At 40.9% G+C, this 26215-nt stretch overlaps 1 protein-coding gene across 2 annotated transcripts in view; it reads left to right on the top strand.

Annotated features, from left to right (window-relative positions):
- The first annotated feature begins 376 nt into the window (after positions 1-376).
- CLINT1 (clathrin interactor 1) overlaps positions 377-26215 on the top strand; it is a 72060-nt gene continuing 46221 nt past the window's right edge. Inside the window, exon 1 of one of the 2 annotated variants that reach the window (XM_053377127.1) lies at positions 377-677. In XM_053377127.1, coding sequence (XP_053233102.1) covers positions 637-677 — 41 coding nt within the window. In that variant the 5' untranslated portion in view covers positions 377-636. The remainder of the gene's footprint in view (positions 678-26215) is intronic. The other variant, XM_053377126.1, reaches the window with a different exon arrangement.

Genomic DNA, 26215 nt, shown 5'->3' with positions numbered 1-26215 from the left:
GAATTAAGGTTCTAGCTAGCATGACTGCAGCAGAGAACTTCACATAATTAACTATTCTTATTCTTAAAGATTATTCTCCTTTTTTCTCGCACTGGTTTGTACAGGACAAACGCTGGCCTAAAGAAGCTCAACTTCTTCTCTGCAGAAGGCTCCTCCACCGTTTCTTCTCCTCTTCCAGGAAATCCAACTGAAGTCTAGAGCAAGATCCCAAAAAGAAACAACTTCAATTCCCAGCAAGCCATGCGGAGGGGATCGCCCTCTACTACATCTCCCAGCATGCTGCGCGGCGGAATCCCTCTGCCCCCCCCCGCCTCTCTCTCAACGAGGCCCGGCGTTCCCGGCCGCCTTTCGGCCGGACTTCTTGTCCCAGCAGGCCTTGCGGCCCAGCGCTGCCGGTTTCCGGGGGGCAGGACCGATCGCTTCTCTCTCTCTCGCCGTCTCTGTGCCGTTGGCGAAGCTGAGGTGGTGCTGCGAGGCGAGACGGGCCTGGCGCTGCCGCGGCGGAGAAGCAGCTAGCCGGACTCCTGGCGGAGGAGGAGGCGGAGGAGGAGGAGACCGGGGACGCGCTAGTAGGGGCCTAGGCCGGGAGGGGAAGCTCTCCGCGCCGCCACGACGACGACGACGACGACGGCCAAGATGCTCAATATGTGGAAAGTCCGGGAGCTGGTGGACAAGGCGTGAGTATTATGGGGTGTCGGGGGGGGAACATCTGTGTGTCTTGTCTGGCTGCCCCTCAGCCCGCGCGCCCCCACTCTTACTAAACTCTTACTAAACTCTTACTACGCCCTTACTCCTCGATCGCGTCCCGTTGATCCAGTTCCCTTCCCATTATCCTCCGTCTGCCCAGCCACGTTTTCTGTAACGTCCACCTTTGCTCCCACCCCGAATTAGGGTCTCACCGGCTAGCCCTCCTGCCCACCCTCCCCGACCCCGGTCCTACTCAGGATCCCTCCCGTGCTCCCCCCTGCGCCTGCTCTTGCCTCCTCCTCGCCCTCTTTTGCAGTTTGTCGTTCTCGCCGAAACTTCTTACGTTTCACTTGGCTGTAACTGATACATGTACCTGCCCGTGCTCACGACCTGGTCTTTCCCTTCCAGTGGGATATCTACCTCTTTGTAGCTGACTCTCCCCACAAGAGTGATATTTTTGCTGCTTCTTGGGGATCTTGGCCCTTTGACTCCCCATCGAACTTAACGTCTCTACTAGGGCCCATATGCTTTCGGTTTTTCCTTTTCCTTCGGAGGATCTCTTTCTTCCTTTCCCAGCACCACAGTTTTAAGCCGTAACACTTGCAGATCTTATCTGTGAACAACTCATACTCAACCTTTGGTGGAAGCGCATGACTGTCAGAGCCTGCCCTTGCTGATTTGGAGCAACCTCTGAACTTCCATCGGCATTTAGGAGAGTGGCAGTGCCTATTCCCATTTTTATAAATAGCTAGGCTATCTAAACTATTCTACTCCCCCCACCTCCTCACCAAGTCTTAGTGAAGTGGTGGAGGAAAAGGAACTTCATGCAGGAAGTAAAAACTTGATATTTCAGCTAGGGTAGGGTTGGTGGGGCAGGGGGTTACTCCATGTACCAGGTACCATTTTGAGATAATGGCATTCCTTTAAATTAACTTGTTTCAAGCACAACAGCCATAGTAAGTCTCAAAACTGCCAGTAAAAAATGTGGGATGGGCAGTCACACAATATTTTGCACCACCCTTGCTTGTGGGCAGGGACTAAGACACATGCTCACTCCGCCTAAAAGTGCAGCTCTTGTGTAATGCTTCTCAAAACATGATATTGTTAATGTAATTCTCAAGAACGCTCACTTTCAGGAATTGTCTTTTAATCAATGTTAGAAAGGGCAAAAGAAGTATGCCTTGAATTCTTCCTGCTATCAGCACCTTGCACTACCTTGTGAAACACCCAGTGGAAACTTCTGTAGAGTCAGAAGCAAAGCTTACTTTTAGAGACCTCTGTGAAGTGCACATTTGCTAAATAAATTTCCATTTATGTAATGACACTTTGTGAACTTTTGGTGGTTACAGTGTTCATTGTGAATGTTGATGTTTAAAGAGACCATATACAGTGTTTTAATCCATCAAAACATGTTGGTGCTTTAATAATTGTGATTTACAGATACTTCTCTGCAGTGAAAACTTTACAAGACAGTTTCTGTGTTATCTATCACAAGAGAAAGAAGCCTTGGTTTCATAGTAATTGAGCAGAGGAATGTGTGAAACAGAGCATTTAACATTTCTGTACACACAGTTACATTGATAGCGGGATACTGTGAGTGTTTTCAAATTTAGTAATTTACTTTGACATACATCTCTTAGGTAATATTGGAGAATGTATATCACAGGTTTGATTTCTATTCCTGTCTTAGTTTGTATTTACAGGTTTGCAAATATGTTGTAAATGAAGGTAAGATGCTGTTGTCTGCTGTTGGCATATAGCAGTGTTGCAGTACCTATAGCTGTCCAGATGTAGTTGGACTCCAACTCCCATCAGCCTCTGCCAGCAACCAGAGTTTATGGGATCTGGAATCCAGCAACATTTGGAGGGCTAAGTTCCTCATCCTACCTATAATAGGAATGCTGAATCATAGTTGGGGAAAAGAATTGCCCCTCCACAAATAACACTCTGAAATCCAAGACACAATGCGTACCAGTGCACCAAAAGCTTCATTAAAAAAAGTTTTCAGAAGACATGTGATTGGGATTTGGGTCACTTTTCAGAAAGCAGTGCCTGTAACACTGTTTAAGACCGCTCAGAATGCCTCTTTGCTGTTGTTTAAAAGGACCCTATGCTAACTTCAGGGCAGAATGTAGGTAACATTTGTTCAAAGAATAGCGTCAGTTCTAAGTGAAGACAACAGTGCTTTCATGTACATCAATCTTGGCTTTAAAAGGCTTGCTTATTTTTAGACCTACTCTGACCTTGAAACCACACAGAGCATCTGACGTACATTACTGGATTCTTCTATAAGTTCACAGAAACCATGAAGCTGAAAATATATTGATTGAGAAATGATCTCAGTATACCCATTACCCCCCCATGTGTTTAATATTTGTTGCAAAGTTCGATATCTGAATTGACACTGTCTGTTACATATTTTGCAACAACTGGGCTTAACTGATGGTGTAGTCACTGTGTCATTCTCAGCCTCCCCAGGGTGCACCAGCCCCCCAAAAGTAGGTTGTTTTCATACACCAGCAAATGGACCCAGATTATTTCCCTGCCCCCCGGCACTGCAATTTGCAGCTTGCTTGTCTGTCTTGAGACCCAGCAGATCCTTGGTTTTCCCAGCTCTGCCCCCTTTCCACCCTTGAAAGCTGTTTTAGAGCTTTATGCTGGCTACTGCTGGTGTGGATACTGCCCGCTTGGACTTTCAGTGAGCAGAGCAGGGACCACTTTAGATACATCCACCTCATCCAAACTTTCTCCAGTGTGATAGATTAGAGACTTGGGATTGCTGATTCCAGTTTCCTTTGGCTCTCTTGCATTATCAGCATTATTTATCAAGACTTGGTTCACATACTCTTGTGCCCAGCTCTGTACAAATGCCTAACAAAAACTTCCTACCCCAACTAGCTTGCAGGTTATGGCAGTTAGTTAAGTGTTTGTCAATTGTTGTCCCCACCAGGAGCCCCTATATTTGTTTATAGGATATATCCCTCCTTTCAATATAAATTATCTTAAAGTGGCTTATGCAAATTATCATAAAAACAATAAAATTCCATATCAAAATTAAATGCCAGTAAAGGCAACAAACAGAGCACATAAAAAACCTAATAAAGGGATCTTAAATATAACCAAAAACATGGCAGAACAGGGCAGTCTGTCTGTTGTCTAAAAAGATAACTGACCACCAGGCAAATATGCTGAGAAGAAAGTTCTACAATATGGCTGCCTTCACAGAAAAAACAACCCATCACTGGTTGCTACCCGCCTAAACTCTGAAGATGGGATACCTGCTGAAGGATCTCAATGTAATTTTCTCATTTCATGGGCCAGCTTGCATGGGAGTTGGCAATGTTTCATGTAAAGGTGATTTAAGAAAGGGGCAAAAAACTTCTGTTTGTGTGCTTGTTGCTTATTTCCCCCCTCTGTTTTTAGGCTTAAGGGAATGCTTTTATCTTCTCATTCCCCTCTGCTTGGCATAATTCCTGTATGAATTCTGACTAAAAGTTGCTACTGTTGATATATCTTAATTCCTTGAGGCTGCAATCCTGTTCATACATCCCTGTGATTATATCCATTAAACACAGGGTTTGTAAAACTTGTTGCTCAAGGTGATGCTTGGTTTTAATAATACAGAGTTGAGTAGAACTTCTCAGTGTGGAGGGGAAAAAACTAGTGAAAGAAAAGATTATGCTTGCCACAGGAAGGTAAGGAGTAGTTTGGGGCTCCAACCAACCAGCTTATGTAGCTCTGTTGCTATATATAGTCAAGAGGATTTTGTATCTTTCATTTTATCCCTTCTGCTTCCAATGGAGTAGCTCACATACAGAGGAGTTTAGAAATAATTCATCATGGAAATAGTGCCACATACCACAAGAGCTATATAAGAATTCCTCTAGTGTGTCGATTTTTAGAGTGAGGTACTGTCTGCCTGAAGATGTAATTGCTGCTTGCAGCCCTCTCATCTGAGTGTACTTGTCTTTTCTGGGCTAAATTACAGTCTTTCAAGTTAATTTTAAACTTGTAACATTTGAACAAACATAACCTTTGATTTTTATGAGCCTGAAGCAGTTTTTATTAACTGGGTGAAATTGCACAGCAGCAAGTAACGAATAACACTGAGAAACATTTATCCTAAGCTAAGCAGAGTTTAGTCAAGTTGATAACTTAAATCTTTCTAACCTACTTGATCAAGAGTGATCCGGGTACTGCATGGTGGTTGATTCATGTGACAGCTCCATACTGAATACTACTTGACTGATTTCATAGTAGATTCTTGTGGTGTGGCTTCGCCGTTAACTGTGTTGAAGTATGATAGTTTCTTTCTTCCCCCACCTCTGTGCACTCCAATGGTTGCACAGTTATAGTTAGTATTTTGTAATGTGTGTGTTTAGAATTTCCTCCTTTTTAGACTTGTTGAGCAAGATACTGAATCATGCTGTCTTCCCTTAACGTAAAGCATTGTGCATACAGATTTGGGAAGAAAACAACCCACCTGTTGTTAAAGCTTTTTTATCTTTTAAAATGGGATTCCATGGTTCATTTCACAGAAATCAGAGTGGGGATGGGATGCTTCACTTTCTGTGATAAACTCTTCCTCAATTATATTTCACCTAACCGAGTTTGTATATTTAATAGATGGCATTTAGTCCATGCAGCTAATGAGTATTAGAATGTGGGTGGTGGTTCAAAATTCACTTTGTGAAAGTTCTTTTAATGTTCTGTCATTGGTTTTCAATATATAATTAGAATGAGAGACGAGAACGAGTAAAAATTTAAAAGTGCCTGTTGATTTAGTTTGACAGGATTACTCATCCATATGTAATATCTTTGATAAACTCTGTTTGTCAAAGTTCAAAGAATATGTTAAGCAATGATAATGTGATACTTAACCCTAAACCATCACTTATTTTTTTAAAAAATCAGTCTTGTTGAGTTTAACAAGAAAAATAAGCTCGTTGCTTATGTTGAGTCTAATTATTTTATAAGGCATATCTTTCTCTAACTTGTACACAGTGCTATAACCTGTTACATTTGTGACTTTAACAAAGAACAATGAACTCTAGTATTATCTGTCTGAGAGTGACCTATGGTGAACTATGCCAACCTTGTATTTTAAGTACTTGACTGGTAGCCCTGGGCAACCAGGAGTTCCATGTAGATGGAGGGTGGATCAGGTATTCCGTCTGTCCTCAGCGACAAGCAACAAAACCTTCCAGAACATAAATTCCTAGTCCAGTGGGTTGCTACTGGAGGGATGGAGTTCTCTGTGCCTCCTCTGCCAGCCCCCATCATGCTAATAAAATTTCTTGTAGGCTAGTAAATTTTGTGGGCTTGTTTGTAAAGCTGAACTATTCATTGTCATGGTGAGAACAATAACTTTGAAACACAACGAGAAATAATTTTGTTAAGGGTCTTAGGGAGACCTAGTGTTATAGAACAGCCTTCCTCAAACTAGTGACCTACATAGGTTTTTGACCATAAATTCCCTCAGCCTCAGTCAGTGCAAGTTACGTATAAGGCTGCCCTATGCACCAGGTTGGGTACGGCTATGATAGGGCAATATTGTGGCAGTAGGCTATAAGAGTAACGTTCATCAACAGTTCAGCTAAATCATATGCAAGGTGCATGAGTCTAGCTCAACATTTTCATGTCGGTTTCAGCTGAGTGCTGTGAGCTGCAAATTGTCGGGCCCATATGACTACACTGTAGTTGTAGCTGCCTTGGCTTTTGCACTGGCTGAAAAGACTTTAAGGTGGGATGGCTAGCCTGTAACCTTCCTGATGTTTTGGGAAGTTTTTAATGCCTGATGTCTTATTGTATTTTTAATATTTTGTTGGAAGCTGCCCAGTGTGGCTGGGGTATAAATTATTATTATTGTGATTATTGTTGTTGTTATTCACATCAGCCACAACCAGCATGGCCAGCAATCACAGACGCAGGGAATTTTAGTCCAGTAGCATCTGGAGGACCACAGGCTTGCCACCCTAGCTTACAGATTTTACCTGGCTTGCCTCTCACATCCCCCTTTCCTGCCTGTTTCTTTGGAGTTGAGTGGTATGAAAGTATCAGGATGGCTTTAACACCTTATTTTTGTGATTGTAAGTTTCTTTAAGACACTTTTAATACTGTGTTTTAATGTTGTAACCTGCCCTGGTATCTTATGGTAAGAATAATAATACAGTACTTTATTTAGTTCTGATATCTTCTCTGATCAGATAGGATTTGCAGGTTTTTGAAGCAGTATAAAACCTGCAAGAAAGTGGATGCATTCAGATGTAATGACAAACCATTACATGAGCACACACTAGCTTTCAGACTCCCATGTTTCCCTACCACTTATGGATACAGTGGTACCTTGGGTTACGAACTTAATTCGTTCCGGAAGTCCGTTCTTAACCTGAAGCGTTCTTAACCTGAGGCACACATTGCCTACATAGGCCTCCTGCGACCCCGGAAGTGGATTGCGTTCGTATCCCAGGTCAAAGTTCACAACCCGGGGCACCTACTTCCGGGTTTGTGGAGTTCGTAACCCAAAGCGTTTGTAAGCAGGACTGTGCGTAACCTGAGGTACCACTGTAATGGCAAAACCACAGTTTGGTTGTAAACTGGAAACATATAGTTTGTTGCTAAGTAGAAGCTTCTCATCTTTCAGGTATTGTGGAACTCCAGTTTGACTTGAGTCAGTTGGTCAGATAAAATAAGGAAATGCACTATAAGCACGGGTGGCTATATTATATTACTTCATATTTCTATAAAAGCATAGGTCGCTTTTTGATACATAGGTACCTAACAGTTGTGGGGCTCCTAGCACTGCAGCACATAATTGCACTACTATGTTGTTGGTAACAACTTGGAGCTGCTTTCCAAGCTGTTGCAATGACACAGGTAAAAAACCCAATGTTGTGAGCATTCTGTAGAAAAGTGTAGAACAGCATGGCCTTTGGATATTAGCAGAGGGGGGTTGATCCTGTAACCAGTCATTCATTTCCTGGTATGATCATGTCTAATGCAAAATAACAGATGGGGGGGGATGCATCTTCTTAGAGAGCAGGCATAGGCAAACTCAGCCCTCCAGATGTTTTGGGACTACAACTCCCATCATCCCTAGCTAACAGGACCAGTGGTCAGGGATGATGGGAGTTGTAGTCCCAAAACATCTGGAGGGCTGACTTTGCCTATGCCTGTCTTTGAATGTCTGATCTCAACAGAGATGTAGATGGATTTGTGGGGACTTGGTAGATCTGATGCCCTCCCTCTTTGCATTCAGACATCATTCTACAACACGTATGGAAGTTGGGGCTTGTATTGAACAAAGTCATACCATTAGTGCAAGGACTTCATATGCCTGTCTCAGATCTGTTCTGAGGATCCCCCCAACTCCCTGGAACAGATTTGGGGGTATGTGGGAAGAGGAGAGGAAGCCCCATTGTGCAGGCATATGTCCTTGTGCTAATAAAAACACCTTGGTTGGATACAACCCCTGGAATCTAGATTGTTGATACTTATGGAATACTGGTTTATCCCGGAAAGGAGGAACTCAAGAGTCTTTCCCAGGTACTCTTAAATGCTATCTCTGTATGTCACCTCCACCCTTGACCTTTTCATGTTTCACTGCTGCTAACACTGCTGACACTGCTGCTAAATACAGGGATGTAACAGCACTTCATGAAGTAGCGTGTGGCTGCAGTTTCTGAAGGGGTGTTATTGTGACTTTTAAAAAGCATTTTGCATTACAGTTTCTCAAGATGCTGTCTACCAGTGCAAGTAACCTGCATATCTTGGTTTTCACTAAAACTTGCAGACGTTGAAAAAGTTAGCAAGTGTTTTTGATCACTTGGTGGAGAAGGTAAAGTGCTTAGAAAATGAACTCCGTATCCTTTGTGCTAGAGTGCACTGGCATGCTCAGATATAGCAAGGTTCATCGCCTTAGCCACAACTCTGAGATTTTAATGGTTGAAATGGGAGAGTCTTGGTACAGTGGAAACAAATGATTGTTCTTCCTCCAGTATCATTTGTTTCCAAAATACAAACATACAGTGTAATCTCCAGACCATTGTTGTGAAGCAGATTTGTAAAGACCTGGGAAAAACCAAGGAACTTAAGGGAGGAATGTTATTTTCTCTTTGTCTTCTGACTGCTGAAATGGAAAACCCAGACATTTTGGGGAAACAGGTGAAAACTCATACATTTTTTTTCTTTGAGGGTGCTAAATGAAATTACCTTTTAAGCAGTGTTTGGAAACAGTTGTTAGTCATTTTATACTGCTACGTTTGATTAGATTACAAAGCCCTGGTGTTGACAAAGTGCTTCCAAACCAGAAGGGCAATCTGTGAGTCTTCCAGGCATATTGTTCCTGAACCATGGTTGTAAAGCCTTTTGTGCAGCACAGCTTCTAACCCTTACATGCCACTTGCTTCCTCCATCTTCTGCATCAAGTGAAAAAATTGATGAGCATTTAAAAATATGTGTATGTGCGTACATGAACATAAAAAATCACACAAGGGATAGATGTGCATGTGAAAAGAATATTCAAAGCTGCCATTTTCTGAGTCCATGAAGCTTAGCTTGAAGTTTCAAGATAAGACGTCATGGATCTTTCAGATGCTTATTTCTCTATAAATTATAATCAACTTGAGTTTACAAGAATATATTATTTACTTGGATGAGTCAGGATATAAATAAATATGAGTTGAGGATAGCTAATTTTGTCTCCAGTTACCATGACACACGCTGTATATGATAATGATGTACTACTGGCTCACAATCTAATGAAGTTTAACAGACTATACAGATTTATTGCTACTTCATAATTACATTATAGCAACATTCTTTTATTTTCTATGTTTTCTTGCTTAAAAAACTCCAACTGTCTCCTTTAGGCATGATGGAACCCTGACTTGTTGTAAGAAGGCATTGACCATTTACCTGTCCCCACTGGCCTTTTTAATGAGCCAGGAAGGATTCTAGCACTCATGTGGTGGCTTTCACATTTCCAAGGTTCATGTCCACATCCTCAGGCTGTACATACTGTTTTCAAACCCAGATTATAATCAACTTACAGCACAGAAAGTGAAGGTTTCCAAATGGCAAAATGAAGATATGTTTGGAATGCAATTTTGCGAAAACCTACCTGGAAGCAAGTTTCATTGAATTTAAAAGTTTCATTGAATTTGCATTTTCTGAGTAGGCATGTACAAACTTGCATTATTCTGTATTCAACAGGTTTAGTTGTAGCTAGTGTTGTTGCTCAGCTGATGGTAAGGTCAGTAGAATGGGGAAGGAAACAATTTTCAGTGTCCCCACACTGTAGCCCACCCCGCCTTAAAATCTGCTACAGAGGTTTGAAGTCTCTGAAGTGGGGCAGATTGATGGAGGACATGGGGGCTGCAGAGGTGGGGTAGAATTGTTGACATTTGCCTCCTCTGTGTTTTGCTAACAGAAGCCTTACCATCAGCTGAGTGACGCAGCTGAATGCAACTCATAGAATGCAGCAGTTGATAGAGCTGTCTTGAACAGCAGGTGTATTTGTAATAAGTTTCAATAAAACAAAGACTTATTTTTGTAAGAGTGCCAAAATTAATATTGCGCTTAAAAAGTACCTAGTGTTTTGTCTGTACACATACAGACAAACACACACACATGCATGTATTGTACATATGATTGTATATTATCTCCCTCCTGCCCTCCTGGAAGAGTCTCTTTTTTAAACAAAACCTGGAAACGGGTTATTCGGAACTTCTGGACGTGAAGTAGTGAAGAGTCATACATATTTGACACCATACTATTCATGAATACTGACAAGACTAAGATTCACTAAATCAGTAGTGGGTTTAAGTTTTACTTAACAGTCTCACTTTTTCTTTACATTTCCTCATATTATGGGCTGTATATGCTTGTACTTTTTCTTGTAATCATGTCTTTCTTATTTCAGCCACCGTTGTTGTTTGGTTCATGTTGATAGCGGCTCATAAATTACTTGTTGATGACTACAACTATGAGGATACCCAGTTTTCTTCCAGGAACATTGAGAAGCCAGTTTTACTTGTCCCTCTAGCCTCATTTCCATTTAATTCTGGGCCATAATCAAATTTATTTCAATGGTCTCTTCTTTGGCGATCACTCGTAGCTGAGTAAGATTGTCTTTGATGAATATGGTCTTAGCAGTTTGTCCAAAAGTGACTGTGGAGGCCAATTCTGGATCCACACGTCCTTCCACATTGGGGACATAGGTTTCTGGGTGGGAGTTGATCATGGTGCGGATTTGCCAAACGTGCCTTCCTCTTAGCTTGTTTCTCCCTTTCATCCAGAATTCGTGCTTCTTCAAAATCTGTGATGCCTTTGGTGAAGGCTGTTCTCCAACTGGAGTGCTCACAGGCCAGTGTTTCCCAGTTGTTTGCGTTTATACTACCTTTTTTTAAGATTTGCCCTGAAAGCGTCCTTAAACCTCTGTTGTTGTCCTCTGGCATTACACTTACCATTCTTAAGTTGGGAATAGAGTAGTTGCTTTGGAAAATGATAATCAGATTTCTGAACAACATGGCCAGATCAACAAAGTTGATGTTGAATAATCATTGCGTCAACACTCGTGATCTTTGCTTCTTCCAGTACACTGGCAATACTTTGCCTGTCTTCCCAGGTGATATGTAAAAATTTTCAGAGACGCCATTATGAAATTTTTCAAGGAGTTAGAGATGGCTTTTATAAGTGGTCTATGTTTCACAAGTGTACAGTAAAGTTGGGAGTACAATGGTAAGAGCAGTTTGGTTATAGTGACCCTGCAATAGAGGGTAACTGCATTATAAACTGTTAGGTTGTCACTCCAATAGTGAGAGAGTATGTAAGTTTGCAATATTTCAAAATATTTTCTTCATTCAGATTTTCTTTTGAGGGCAGGTGTCTTTGAGTTGTCTGCATGGTATTATGAGCTATTCAGTGAGTAGGTTCTACTTCTTGGCCTAGAAACAGCATATATAAAGGTTATGATGAGTGATCTGTCAGATTACATTATTCAGCTGATGATAAAATTACAGCCTCGTATTTATCTTCTGCTATTTAACCTACCTGAAAACTTCCTTTTTACAGGGTCATCTAACATTACTTGGTATTCAAGATTTATTTGGGTCAGCATATGACATCAATCTTAAAGCAAGGGGACAGTTTGATCATGGTATTTAGGCGGCATTTAACCCTCCGCTGTGTGAGCTAACCTCTCCAGCTGCTGATAATGCTGAGGAACAATGACCTATTTTGGTGCTTTCAAAAACAACAGCAAAAGCCACCAAACAAACAATGGTGCATTTACATGCAAAGTGTTGATAGTTCTCCAGCCTAGTTGTGTCTGCTTAGCTCTCCTGTGAGAGAAGGAACTTAGTGAGGTCTCTATAAAGAGATTTTAAAAACATGGTAGACAATGCATGCATATAAAATAAGAATGTCTATCAAGTTGTTTTCACAGGCAGCATTTTTCTCAATGCCCTTGTATCTGGAAGCTCAGCGAAGTATTCACCACCAAGGAGAACACTGATCTAGATAATATGTTGGAAACTGCAGTTTAGTTAGTGCTTCTTTAAAGAAGCACTTCTGTCTAAAAATTAAGTGTGTACACCTTGAATCTGCCACTAACACAAGAGGCTTTAAAAGGTGGGTGCGTAACAATGTTTCTTGTGCTTTTTAAATCATGCCTTTAATTATATTCTCTTTGCAACCTAGACATTCTCTTTGCAGGTTTCTGCGTGCATGGCTTTTACCATGCGACCTTTTAGCTCCTGTTCAGGTCCTCCTCCCTTAGTGCCACTTCTCTGCTACACATACGCAGGCTTTATTTGTAAATCATTGTCCCCCTTTTTTTGGTAAATTCAAATATTATTTATTATTGTTTGGGTCTCCTTTTACATGTGTCTCAATGTGATTTCCATATGCCTTGATATGATTTGCAAACATATAATAAGTATAATAAAAACAACTAAATTCTCAGATACCTGCTTCTTCTAGAGTTTCCTAGCCTAAACCAATAATCAGAGTCCAAAGATGAACTTCAACTGCAGTCTCCATCATAGCTAATCCAGTGGCACTAGATCAGGAGTTACCAATTTTTTTGGACCAGTAGACACATCTAAAATTTTGAGAGGGTGCTTTGGGCACCTGTAGTAAAATAGCTGCTGTGTGGTGGGGCAGGGGGGGGGCATAACACAAAATAGCTATTGTGGGGAGCATGGCATAGCACAAAACCACCTTATGTGTGCCATGGTTAGTCAGCTATATCCTGTTGGTCCTGATTGTGGAGATCACAGAGTATTTATTTTACACACTGAGGGGTGCAGTTGCTGCCTATTGGCAACAAAGAACATTCCTCAGTACCAGGAAAAATACTCAGCATTTTCACACTACATTCACATTTCTCAGAAATTGCTTAGAAGGTCCCTGCACATTTTGTCCCATCACCTTCTTCCCAGGAGGACTACACTTGAAACTTTTATTTGTATACCACCCTCCCCGGCTGAGACTGGGCTCAGGGTGGCTAACATCAAATATATAACATTGGTATAAAATCAAACAATAATTAAATTACCTTCTAAAAACAAGTCAGGATCAAATTAAAATCTAATTAGATGGCTTTCCGCAGGATTAGGGTTGGGAACAGTAAATGTTCATCAGGCCCAACTGTTTACGCTGTTCTTATATGGATGGGCCTGTGAGAATGCTGGGAGGCCTCTTTCATACTAGTTCTTATACAAAAAGAGAAGGGGAGTCAGGCTGAGCCCTGACCAAAGGCCTAGCGGAACAACTCCGTCTTACAGGCCCTGCGGAAAGATGTATTTGTGACCTCTGCATTACATGATTGGGTGGACTTTCAGTGATTTTTATCAAATGTTGCTTTTGAATAAAATGATGAATGAGGATCATGTTGATTATATGCAGGTCTTAATTTGATCCAAGGTCCTTTGTAGCTTAACACCAAACTTTATTTTGAGTGACAGCATGTATTCTATAGATAGGTTAAATGATGAAGATGAATGAGTTGAGTATAGTTTTTTGCCTCGCTGCTAAGAACCAACAAGTAGTCCTACTATGGATTGTGCATTCTGGGGAAAGGAGAATGCCCTCCTGACAGACCGGTTAGGCATCACTCTACAGTTCATATTAAATTTCCATTATGACTAACTTGCATATTTTTAATACTAGCTAAGTGAGCGCTTAAAGTGATAACAAGCCTTGTCTGAATACTGTGCCATGATCCCTGCATATCTCTTGGCTCCTGTGCAGCAGAAGTAACATGGCTATGCTGATTTTTCTAGACATGGAATTGCTGTTTTCCCGTGCAAGCAGAAAAGCAGCAAACTCTGCAGAAAATTGTTCTTAAAGTGGGACTGGGCACAGTCAGCTTCAGGAAACCTACCCTTGGGTGCCTTCTGGTGAAATACATCATCATCTGGGAACAGGTGATGTCTGAGGAAAGATCACTAGTTTATGAAAATCTTGATATGGGATTATCAGATAGAAGGATCATAATGCTTGTGGCTGGTTTTAAAATGTTGTGCAAAGCACTTAATCAATATACATTCAAGAAGTCGTATCACCTAGTTCTATCAGTCAGACATTTTTGTTAACCACTAAGCTGAATGCTGCCCTCCTACCATTTATTGTGATCTGCCAAATGCTGACCTCCTGACCCAGAACAGTGACAAAACCAGATTTGACAAGGATCTGGCACTAAGAAGTTATGTATTCCTACTGTTAAGTGTTCTGGGAATAACCAACAAAAAGAGAGATTGAACTCACTGGGTGATCACATGGCATTAAGATTGCGTCAGAGCCATGGTTAAACTTTCCTGAACCAGGAAACTCTTAATTCCTTCAAGTCATGTGGCCTTCTGCTGTGTATTGTAAGCAAGGCAGTGCACATGAGTAAGGCATTTAGCCACAGACTCGTTACTAGTCATACCTTTCCAACATACTTTCTGATTTCTAATCAAGGTTGTTTTTCCTTTCAGCAGTTAACTTCTATGCAATCACTGAAGTTGTCTAAATTAAAGCTAAATAGTTTGACTTCTTCATGAAGGCTATTAGCTGAAATTAAAGGGCAGCATGGGTTGTGGAGTTAGTGAAAAGCACTAGCTGTTAAGTTTAGATTAATTGGTATGTGGCAGCATGAGCCTCTTTGTTCACTTTAAGTGAAGATGTTAAAGGGGTAGCATTAATTCTCCCTGGCCCTTTATTGAAGAATAAGCTTCATTATTGAGGTGAGAGAGTAGAATTTTTCATGGTCTGCTTCTCCCTGTAGTTTTTGGTAACTACATGATGATGGTTTTATGCGGCCAGCAGTGAACGCCTCTGAATTGCTTTGTACTGCCTTAACATTTCTTACGTACATCAAGGGGAGAATAAATCCCTCCACTTTTTGCTTGGGGCCCGTTTAAGAAACCAGTCATCTGTTCCAGGCCTCTGGACTTCACGCATTTAATTTGACAGGTGAGAGTAAGAATAGTGGTGATGCTGATAGTAATGGCCTAACAGGACAGCATAAAACCACTGTGGCGGTATGTGTGAGGTGACATTAAAGGCCATCTGCTTGAAGTAATCATTGAAGTAAAGGGAGTTTAGCAACACGCCTTTAACGTGAAGAACCATTTTCAAATTTGCTCTTAAAACCTAATCTTCTTTATATCTTATATTTTGAGTTTACCAACTCAGAATTGGTAAAAATACCAATGCATGTTCCTATTAAATAAACAATTTGACTTTATTTTCACATGAAGCCACTCTTCTGAAAGTTAATACTCTTCTTTAATTTCAGAGCTTCCACCTCCTTTGCTATGGAACTCTGGCTTATTAATATATCACTTGAGTCTTAAGTTTTCCTCAAGCTTTTTTTCAGATTAGTGTGCAGTACTGGCAAATGGTTAACATTTCTTTGTTCATGTTACTTCACGAGTCCTCTGTACATTGGGACTTCCAAAAAACTGAGCGGCCCTAAAACCACATAGTACCCTAGAGGGTGTTTCAACATTATGGCTATGTTCTTATGTTCCATCTTATAGCATAAAATATGTTTCACATTGTAGGCAAGGGAGAGATTGACTAGTCAGTGTATTTCTTCATTTGACTAATGAATACGTTGGTGAATGAAAGGGAGCATTTAAAAGTGAAACATTCCTTCAAGTTCAACACAAGTTGAAATAACAGCTGGATAAGGAAGAAACTCTAGCAATGCTCCCCAGACATGCTATGCAGGGTATATATTTTTTACTGGTATATATTGATTATATATCATGCTGATAATTATTTCTTCTTCAAGTATCTTCCAAAAATAAGTGATAACTATGATCATGTGGAAATGTCTACAGATGTACCCATGAGTTTGCTGCTTCTCCACTTCCTGAAAACATCCCCAAACATCTGAGCATGGAATAGTTCTTGAGAGCATTCCAGAGGACCTGCCTCTTCATCCTTTTGGAGGAAGTTGATGTAATGAGGCTAGTTGCTAGTGGATGTATTGCCTGTTACGTTGCTGTAACTGCAAGGACTTTTTATATAGTAATGGTTATTATGATTCTGATTTGTTGTACAGAACTGTTGGAGTGATTTCACAATATAAGAGTTTACTGTTATAAGAAGTGTACTGAATTTATCATATCACGCTGATAGTGTATTGACTAGCTAGTGGGTCTAGCTGAAAAGGTTAGATACATGTAGAATTTGGAAACTAGGCAAGCTTACACTAAAAACAGGCTACCATCTGGTAGGTTATTTTTTCATGAATTTGCTTGGTTGACTGTTGAATGAAAAACATGCCAAGTGAAACTGTCACAAGCTGTCATTCTAGGACTCTTGTGGTTGTTTAAGCATCTAGTGCAACCAGTTTTACAAATGCTGTCTGAAAGAGGAGGAGACTTACATTGTTCTGATGATAAGGAGGGTGTTGCCTCTTAAGGAAAACAACTTTGCAAATGCCTATTGATGGAGGCTTGTTTAGCAGGCTTAGTTGTATTTGTAGCTAGTTGAAATAATAAAAGGATTTGGAATGAAATTCATGACTTCCTGAAAATGGAGCCACTCGTATAGATTCTGCAGAGCAAATGTGAACCTGTATCTTACTCTGAACAGTTCTCATTGCACTGCTTTTTGGTAAGCATTTTATAATACAGAATTTTTACTAACAAATTAAAAAGTGTATTATTAATAAGATGTAAGATAAAAATTATGTATTACCACAGCAGCAAGGTAAGTGCCTTTTTTTGGACAATAAAAAGGGCAAAGTTTATCTCAAAGATCAGAACATACAGTACAGTCGTACCTTGGCTCCCGAATGCCTTGAGAGTAGAATGTTCCATCTCCTGAACGATCAAAAACCGGAAGGGAAACATTCTTTTAGAAACCGAATGTCCAACAGGGCTTCTGATTGGCTGCAGGAGCTTCCAGCAGCCAATCAGAAGCCGTGCTTTGGAAGTCGATTCTGTTCAACTTCCGAGGTACGACTGTATACAAAAGATACCACAAATTGAAGGAAGGGAAGATATATTTTATATACTTCCAAAACTGATGAACTAAAAACCAGTTTTCTATACTCCAGACATATCTAAGAAAAGGAATCCAGGGCAAAGCTTTGCATTTCTGTACTCCTAGTTTCCATGTTTGGAGGAAGGGCTGAATCTGACTAAGAATAGCTGGCCTGTCCCTTGTTGTGCCTGAGGACATGTCTTCAATGAATATAAAGGCAGGGAGTTGGGTAAAGAATGGGCATTGGGTAGCATCTAAATCTTGCCCACTCTCCATCACCTGATGTCCTGTGATGTCAAATGATTCAAATTTCAACATGGGAGCAGGCACAGGCTCATTTTTTATCTTAGTGCTGCACTCTTGACAGTGCTTTGACTGGAGATAAACCTCTTCTTCTGCCTTTTATTAAGCACCTCTGATCTTAGTGCTGTGGTCAGAGAGAAGAGAAATGCTGTAAACAGACAAAGGCTTATCTCCTGCCTTAGCACTGTGGCACATAGCACTAAGATTGGAGATAAGAGCTCTCTTAGCTCTTATTTTAGCACTTAGTTCTTACATCTGTGATAGATCTCTGTGCTTAACATTGTATCAGGTAATTGAAAGGTGGCTGCAGTTTGCACAAAAATGTCTTGCAGCCCAAATTAAGAGGCCTGGTGGATGTTATTAGTGCCATGGACTGGAGGTTCCCATCCCTGGCTTGGAGAATTGTCGAAAACTCTGCATCCTACCCTTTCCGATTAAAAGTTGGGTTCTTAGCTACTATAGGGACACGGGTGGCGCTGTAGTCTAAACCAAAGAGCCTAGGGCTTGCCAATCAGAAGGTTGGCGGGTTGAATCCACGCGATGGGGTGAGCTCCCGTTGTTCGGTCCCTGCTCCTGCCAACCTAGCAGTTCAAAAGCACTTCAAAGTGCAAGTAGATAAATAGGTACCGCTCCGGTGGGAAGGTAGTAAACGGTGTTTCCGTGTGCTGCTGTGGTTCACCAGAAGCTGCTTAGTCATGCTGGCCACATGACTTGGAAACTCTCTGTGGACAAACACCGGCTCGCCAGTAAAGCGAGATGAGCGCCGCAACCCCAGAGTCATCCGTGACTGGACTTAACGGTCAGGGGTCCCTTTACCTAGCTACTATAGGTTGCTTTTACACACCAGAGCCAAAATGGCTACTGAAAAATGAATAAATTTAGGACAAGTCAGCACCCTGGATAGTTCTGATTAGGGATGTGCTGTATCACCTGCAGTTGCTGGTAGTAGTTGACAGCAGAAGCATTTCCCTTTTTTGTGTTTCCCTTTTTGGAAACACAGTCAAGTGAGGGTCCCCGCTGGCAGAAGGGGGGGGTAATGTTCAGTGATTTCCCCACTTCTTCTTTTGCAGCCCCCACTGTCATTTGCTTTGTTGTTCTGGGTGGTTCCCAACCCTCCAAAGCTGATTTTTGGAGGGCACAGGGAGCTGATGGTGAAAAGGGGAGTACAGTGGAACCTCGAGTTGTGGATGTAATCCATCCCGGAGGCATGTCTGCAACTCAAAGCATCCTCATCCAGAAGCGCCGCATCTGCACACATGCTTCTGGCAGTAGGACTTAATCACATGGTCTTGATCTCCTTAGCAAAGCTTGGTGTAATCTCTAATGGAACACTACCAAGGGAGCCCATTACCAGGCATCAAAAGGCCAATATCCTCATCATTTAAGATTGGCCATTGAACAACATTGTATGAAGATGAGGTACACCTTACTGTACGTTTTTGTGTGGAGCAGCAAACTTTGTAAAAGTGTTCATGCCAGATTCATTTTTGTCAAACACTTATGTGTTTCTGGGTCTCCTACCTTTCTGTAAATATAATGCAGTTAGGGTATGGAGTTCAAGACACTTAATGTATAGAGCTTTGTTAGCATTACTAGAAGTGAGACAAGGGGGGCAGAGTTGCATTATATCCTCATCCGTTAACAGGCACACTACTGTTCAGAGTTACAGCTAGATCATACTATTGTTTTATGTTTGCTTGTTTTTGCTAAACATAGTTTTAGCAAGACCCAGTTTTCCTGAATTTCGACATAATGAAGAATTGTGCTTTAATTTTAAGTTTGAGAGTAGACACTTGATCTTCCTCTGAAGGATGGTTTGTCCTGGCTTCTTCCCATAGCAGGAAAGCATGGTTTCCCATTCTGTCAGAACCAAGTTGCTAGCTTTAGTCTTGCATTTATCACACAATGAAGAACAAATGTTACTGTGATAATCAATGTTGTCTGTACAAATCCAAAATAGAAGATATGATTGTTCTCTTCTATACTCTTTGGGCCACATGGAAAGACATAACACAAGGTCAGCGGGTGGAGCTTCAGTGTTCTTTGTGGCTCCTTAGCACTCTGATGGCTAGATGTTTTAAAAGGCTGCATTTCTGTAATTTAATTCGGTTGCAGAATTCAGCTTTCCTCAGTGCATAGGCTTACTTTGGGGTCCTCCCTCCCTCCCTCCTTCTCTTTAATTGCTGAGTACACATTGCAAAGGACACATAGACAGGGTACAGCCTACCTGATCAGAACCCCTTCACTAGGCCAGTAATGTGAAGTGTATGCTTTAAAACCCAGTGTCCCATTTTCTTGCAAGTTACTACAGACTCGGTGTGGGCCCTTGGCTATGAAAAGGTTCTGCTGCAATGAATCACTTAGTCTCTGAGGTGCCACAGGATCTCTTGCTTTTTTAAAAAAAATTGTTAGTTCACCTGATGCAGAATGCTCCACAAGAGTATGCCTTGAAACATAATTCATGGTGTACTTAAGGTTAAAATGACAAAAACAGTGAATGAGAAGGTACAGGCTTGAAAGGCAAAGAATTAAAGGAGCTAAAGTGTTAAAAGGACAAAGTTCACATTCTTGTCCTATGTTCATTCTCTATTCATTGGTGAAAATGACCTACAATGGATAGGAAAGATCAATCTGATGGGATTTTTCCCCTCCGCCAAATAACTTTTAAAACCTTACCAGCAGGAGGCAACTTCCTCCCTTACAATACAGGAAGCGAGCCCTTTGTGGCCTTTAAAGAGCTCTGCCAAAAAAATAATAGCTTTAATCAAAGGGCTATCTAAAAGACCTCACCTTCATATTTAATCTTTCAAACTTCTCTAAACCATTCTGATAAATGTGGAAGCTCTGAGAGACTGGTTTCATAACCTGAACACTCAGCTTGAAAGGGAAGCTTTTCATTAACAACGAAGAGTTTCTAGCGCTGTGGGCTGAGACCAGAATGAAACCTATGATCTCAGCTTTCAGCTGTTCTGAAAGCTTAGAAAGAGGGGTTCTGAATAATGGGCTATCTTGTTTTCTTGGTACTTTTTTTAAATCACAAAAAGTTGTGAGGAGCAGGAAATAGCTTTTATAGTTCCTTCCTCCCCCAAGCCATAACTCAGTTGTAGACATCAGGATGTTTTTCTTGGCTTATCTCTTTCATTTCAGTTTGTCTTGCACATCTGTCACATAAATTATTGAACCTTTACTTCCAAAGATGGAAATAGAAAACCTGATTCTTACAGTGCTGGGCTGAAATTGGCATTGTTGGCCAGAAGAGATAATTGTTGGTGTTTTGGTGCTTGTAGAATGGTCTGGTATTTCTTGGCTTGGTAGCAAGCAGATGGAGAAATGTTTCACAGCACGCTTACTAGGAAGCCTTTTTGGAGATTTAGGAATAACATTAAAAATCCAAGTTGCAGGCTTCTCGGTGTTGCTGAAGGGTGAGTTCACACATATGCCCTTATTGGGTTTTTATTCCTCTGTACAATTCCTACACAGCAGAAACACAAGGAGAAACTCAGTGGCTGCCGTGTAAACATAAAAGTAAGCCATGCTTTGTTTTAACCATGCAAACACACTGTGTCTTGTTTTTCCAGAGTTTGGGTGGTTTTCCAGCTGCTCTTGCCTCATGTCTTTGTAGCTCGACAAGTGTCTGGGATGCAGTTGCCAAACGAACAATAGTTAAACAAGACTGCTGGTTTTAGACATACAGTGCTACCTCGGATTAAGTACTTAATTCGTTCCAGAGGTCCGTTCTTAACCTGAAACTGTTCTTAACCTGAAGCACCACTTTAGCTAATAGGACCTCCAGCTGCTGCCACGCCGCCAGAGCACGATTTCTGTTCTCATCCTGAAGCAAAGCTCTTAACCCGAGGTACTATTTCTGGGTTAGCGGAGTCTGTAACCTGAAGCGTATGTAACCCAAGGTACCACTATAACACCAAACCACAGCAATAGCAAACCATTATTTGTAAGCTAACAACAAAACATGGCTTTACTGGACTGGCTTTGCACATTCCATAGTTCCAGAAACCATAGTCAAGCTAAACAAATCATGGCTAAGCATTAAGTGCATACCAGATCATTCTCTGCCTCCCTTTTTTGACCAGGCTCTGCCCTTTATCTTTTTTCTAATCGTGTTCCTCCTCATGAGATGTCAAATTTGGAATAGGGGAGAAGCCTGTGGATCTTTCCCATAGTTGTGTTTTGCTTCAGAGTTATTTGGAGGATATTGGCAGCCCCACTACGTGTGTGGGGATAAACGCTTTCCCTGCTGACCAGTTCCATACTTAGAGCTGGGATGGTAGTAAGGATTTCTTGTTGCAGCTGGACTACTAAGTCCCTTAGAAACATCAGCTTGAACCTGAAGAACGGTGATGATCTTCCTTGCAAGGCAATTGAACAGTCGTCATAGCATATGGCATTGAAGACCGCTGCTCTAGCTGCTTGTCACAGTCCCCAGATCAGATCAGATCACTTCACTAGTGATGCCAGAAAAAGAAAGACGTTCCTGGAGCAACCAGGTGTAGGAAGATAAGATATGAGAGGGCTCAGGCCTCTCTCTGATTAAACAGGTGCATGCTTTATATGTGAATGCAGCAGACGCATTGATGATGCCCCCATGATGTCATTGTGTCTCAAAGTTAAATTAAAAATGTGAATGCAGATGGAAGACATAGATGTTACCATCCAGTGAAAATGCTTCCGGGCCATGGTTTTTTTCTGGTTTTGTTAGTCTTAACATGCATGCACACACACTCTTTCATTAACATTATTTAAAAAGAAATGAAGCAGAAATGTATCTGTACATGTTTGTGTATCTGCTGTTTTGTGGATATATTTGTTAGAAATGGTTCCTGATACATTTAATGATTTTATTTGTTGGTTTGCAGCCTTAAATTTTGGGTGTGAGCTTCCCGGGAAAGTGCAATGTAAACATCCTAAATTTTTGAGTGACTGGTCAATTTGTTCTTACTCTCTGGCAGAAGTGGTGCCATGGCAATCAGTTCATAGGAGATGGAATACAGCTAAACGACACAACTTTCCTTCTTTGTCAATGTTAATGTTTCTCACATGGTTTGCTGGCCTCTAGTGGCTTATGAACAGTGCTGGGGTTCTTGAGCCCAAGTTTCTCGTGTTACTGATTAAATGCTCTGTTGAAGACATTTCAGGCTCAGCTGGAGAAGCATTACATAAGTTATTTTTATAGCAAATGAAAAAATATTTCTGGAAAACTGCTTATAATAAGACTCTTATTGACAGGCACAGCTAATTCAGAAGAACTTGGGTGGGAGGATAGCAACACCATCCATGCATGTAAACTAGTCTATGGCTGGGATAGACCATCTAAAATCAGGTTTTCTTATCCCTGTAAGAAGGATAAACTTTAAGCCATTAAATGTTTTTAAAAGACTGTAGGGATATACCCTTTTTCACCCCATGCAGCTATACATTACACAACCAAAAATAAAAATGTATGTGTATACATAGAGCAAGGGAGGGTAGATTTCAGGCTTGCTGCATCCACTTTGTTTTTTAATAGAACAGAGAAATCCACCAACTGGGCCAGGTAGACAACATTACTTAGAATTAAAGAATTCTGAGTCTATGAATTTTTATTTTGAGTACCAAAATTGAACTGAGCTCAGTCTTCCGCACAAAATCTCTCTCTCTCTCTCTTTCAAACACAAACTCTCTTTCTCTTTTCATGTTAGAGGTATAATGGGGGCAGTGAGAGTCATTTTGTTTGCCTTGTTAAAATATTTGGGAAATGGAAATCCTTGGTCTGCTTCTGAGGTTTATTAGGAGATCCTAGATCTTGACCTGCCTTTTGCCCACCTCTGCATAAAGTGCATTTTTAAAAATAACATTGCCACAGAAATTGCCTTTGTGATAGAGTTTGATGTGCTTTGAATATAGTTGTCATGATATTATCATCTCTGTGTATAACACCAATCTTCTACTATGTTACAGTATCAAACTGAATGGATGAAAACTAACCAAGTGCAAAAAACAAAAACACCCACACCTGATTTTGATTTAAAACAAAAAATTCTGTAACATGTTTTATGTACTCAACCTGTTAAAAATGCAATTACTATTTTCTCTTTTTAGTGTTCACCATTTGCAACTCATAGTACAACAAGCCGAGAAATACTGAAATATAAGCACACACTTCAACTATAAATGTTGCCTACAATCCAAAGTAGCAAAATATATGCAAAATATATTCCAGAAGCTGTTAATTCTTCATGCAGCCTTTTTATAAAAAGAAGGAAGACTAACAAAAAAATGACTCTATAGTCACTGTGTTCAATGAGACTTGCTTCTAGACTAGAGACACATACTTAGGATTACAGTGGTGCCTCGCAAGACGAAATTAATTCGTTCCGCGAGTCTTTTTGTCTTGCGATATTTTTCGTCTTGCGAAGCACGGTCCGTCGCAACTGCACCTCTTCAAGTGGCTTTAAGAAAAAAGGAAACAAACTCGCAAGACGTTTTCGTCTTGCGAAGCAAGCCCATAGGGAAAATCGTCTTGCGAAGCAACGTAAAAAACGAAAAACTCTTTCATCTTGCGCGTTTTTTGTCTTGCGAGGCATTCGTCTTGCGAGGTACCACTGTACAGCCTCAGTTTCAATATTTCCACTAGATTTCTGACAGTCATCCTGAGCTAGCAGAACAAGATTTGGGGAACATTGTACAAGTTTGGATGTTGCTTGGATGCAATGAGTGTTAACTATATATTGATTTTGCACATGGATGAACAAGATTTGAGCAAATCTGAGACACTTCAGGAGCAATAATATTTCATTGCAGATGTCATATACTTGTTGGCTATATTTTCCAAGCATGCACAATACCATAATTGCTTTTTTGTATACCTGGGACAATAAAAAGCTTAACTGTAACCTGCTTCCCACTTCCGCTGCTTGTTTCCCTGACTGATTCAGAGGTTATTTTTAAAAAGACAGTGGATTGGATTCAGACAAATTTACCCGATACTCTGCTTGAAAGGAAAGGATTTTCACCCAACACATTCTTAATCTGCGTGCTCTCCAAAGATTCCCCAGGGAGAATGGGGATTCTCTGGAACTGTAGGGTGGGTTTGACCTCTGCTGGAGCAAAGTCCTAGCACAAATAAAGGGAGCCCTTCCATTAATTGGAGGGCAACTCTGGATAAGTGAGCTTTGTTTGTTTGCTTATATGGAATATTTTTTTTAAACCGCCTTAAGGACATTGTCCTTTAAAGTGATTGGATTGTACAGTATTTGTATTCACATGCGTGTTGAGAGAGGCTTTGGCAGTTGAGATCATTCTTTAAAAGAGCCTTCCCTATCCAAATCCTAAATGTGGTGTATGCACACACTTTAAGAGAAACTCCATACATGAGTCTTCAGGGGAAGCCCTATTACCCAGAACAGTGTATGCTTGCAGGCTTCATTGTCAAACTTTCACCTCACAGTGTTTGCAACTTTCTGCCCAGAGTAGTTGTTTTTGCTGGAAACTAAAAAAACAACAAAACCTGATATCATTTTCCTTGCATTAATGTAATTGTTTTCAGCTACGGGATCCATTCCACTTTGGTGTTTGTTTTGACAGTGTTGTAGAAGTTCTGTCAAGCTGCCTCAGAGAAGCCTAGAGGTACCTTTAGCAAATCACACGATTGACCCACTCTGGGAGCTTTGAGGACTGTGCATATTTTGCATTTATAATAATACATGTCCCTCAGTCATGAGGCTGCTGTGATCAGGTCAGAAATCATGAAGATTAGGAAGATATCCTGATTCTGGAAGTGCCCCCCCCACACACTCAGAACTCTTGGAATGGGGAGACTTGCCAATCCCTAGATACTTCTATCAGTTCAACATAGTTGCTACAAAGTGAATTTTGAGATACTTCCCAACACACACATATATGGAGTACACACACACACACTAATGTATGGCAACTCTTAAAACTATAGGTAGTAATCAACTTTTACTCAGTGTGGACTCATTGAAATTAAGCAACCCGCCTTAGTCATGTTGAATATAATCCTAGTTTTTCTGGAAAGAAGAGAACACTTTTAATGGGAAGACGTTTACATGATATAAATGATTTTCAGACTTAACTAGACAGTCATAGAATTATATGGGGGAAATAGTCATTTTTTTCTTTAATAGAGACACCTGGAATACAGTGTCCGGTTCTAGGTGCTACAAATTAAGAAGGAAATTGACAAGCTAGAATGTATGGTGATCAAGATAATCCAGGATCTGGAAAACAAGCCTCATGAGGAATGGTTGAGGCAGCTTGGGTATGTTTTAGCCTCATGAAGAGGAGAGGGGATATGATAGTCATCTTCACATATCTAAAGAGCTGTTACATGGAGGATGGCGCAAGTCTGTTTTCTCCTGCTCTGGAGGTAGGACACTGAACCAGTGGATTCTAGTTACAAGGTAGGAGATTCTGACTAAGCATCAGAAAGAACTTTGACCATATGAGCTGTTCCACAGTGGGACTGACTCCCTTGAGAGGTGATGGTCTCTCCTCCTTTGGAGGCTGCTGTGCAGACATTGGATGGTCACCTGTCAGGTATGATCTAGTTGAGATTCTAGTTGATATTAGAGAGCCACCCAAGCTGGCAAGAACTAGACATTCATAGCACATGAATCAAGTGGCTTTGATGGAAAATGTATATGTGACTCTGGGTTACTGGGCTGCCTAGGGCTTCTTCGAGAGGAAGACTGGGCTATAAATCCAATAAATAAATAAA

Source organism: Podarcis raffonei, chromosome 2 (assembly GCF_027172205.1).
Source record: "Podarcis raffonei isolate rPodRaf1 chromosome 2, rPodRaf1.pri, whole genome shotgun sequence".
NCBI classification, from domain to species: Eukaryota; Metazoa; Chordata; class Lepidosauria; order Squamata; family Lacertidae; genus Podarcis; species Podarcis raffonei.
The sequence above is the reverse complement of the archived record's forward strand: the minus strand, read 5'-3'. Positions and strand labels throughout refer to the sequence as shown.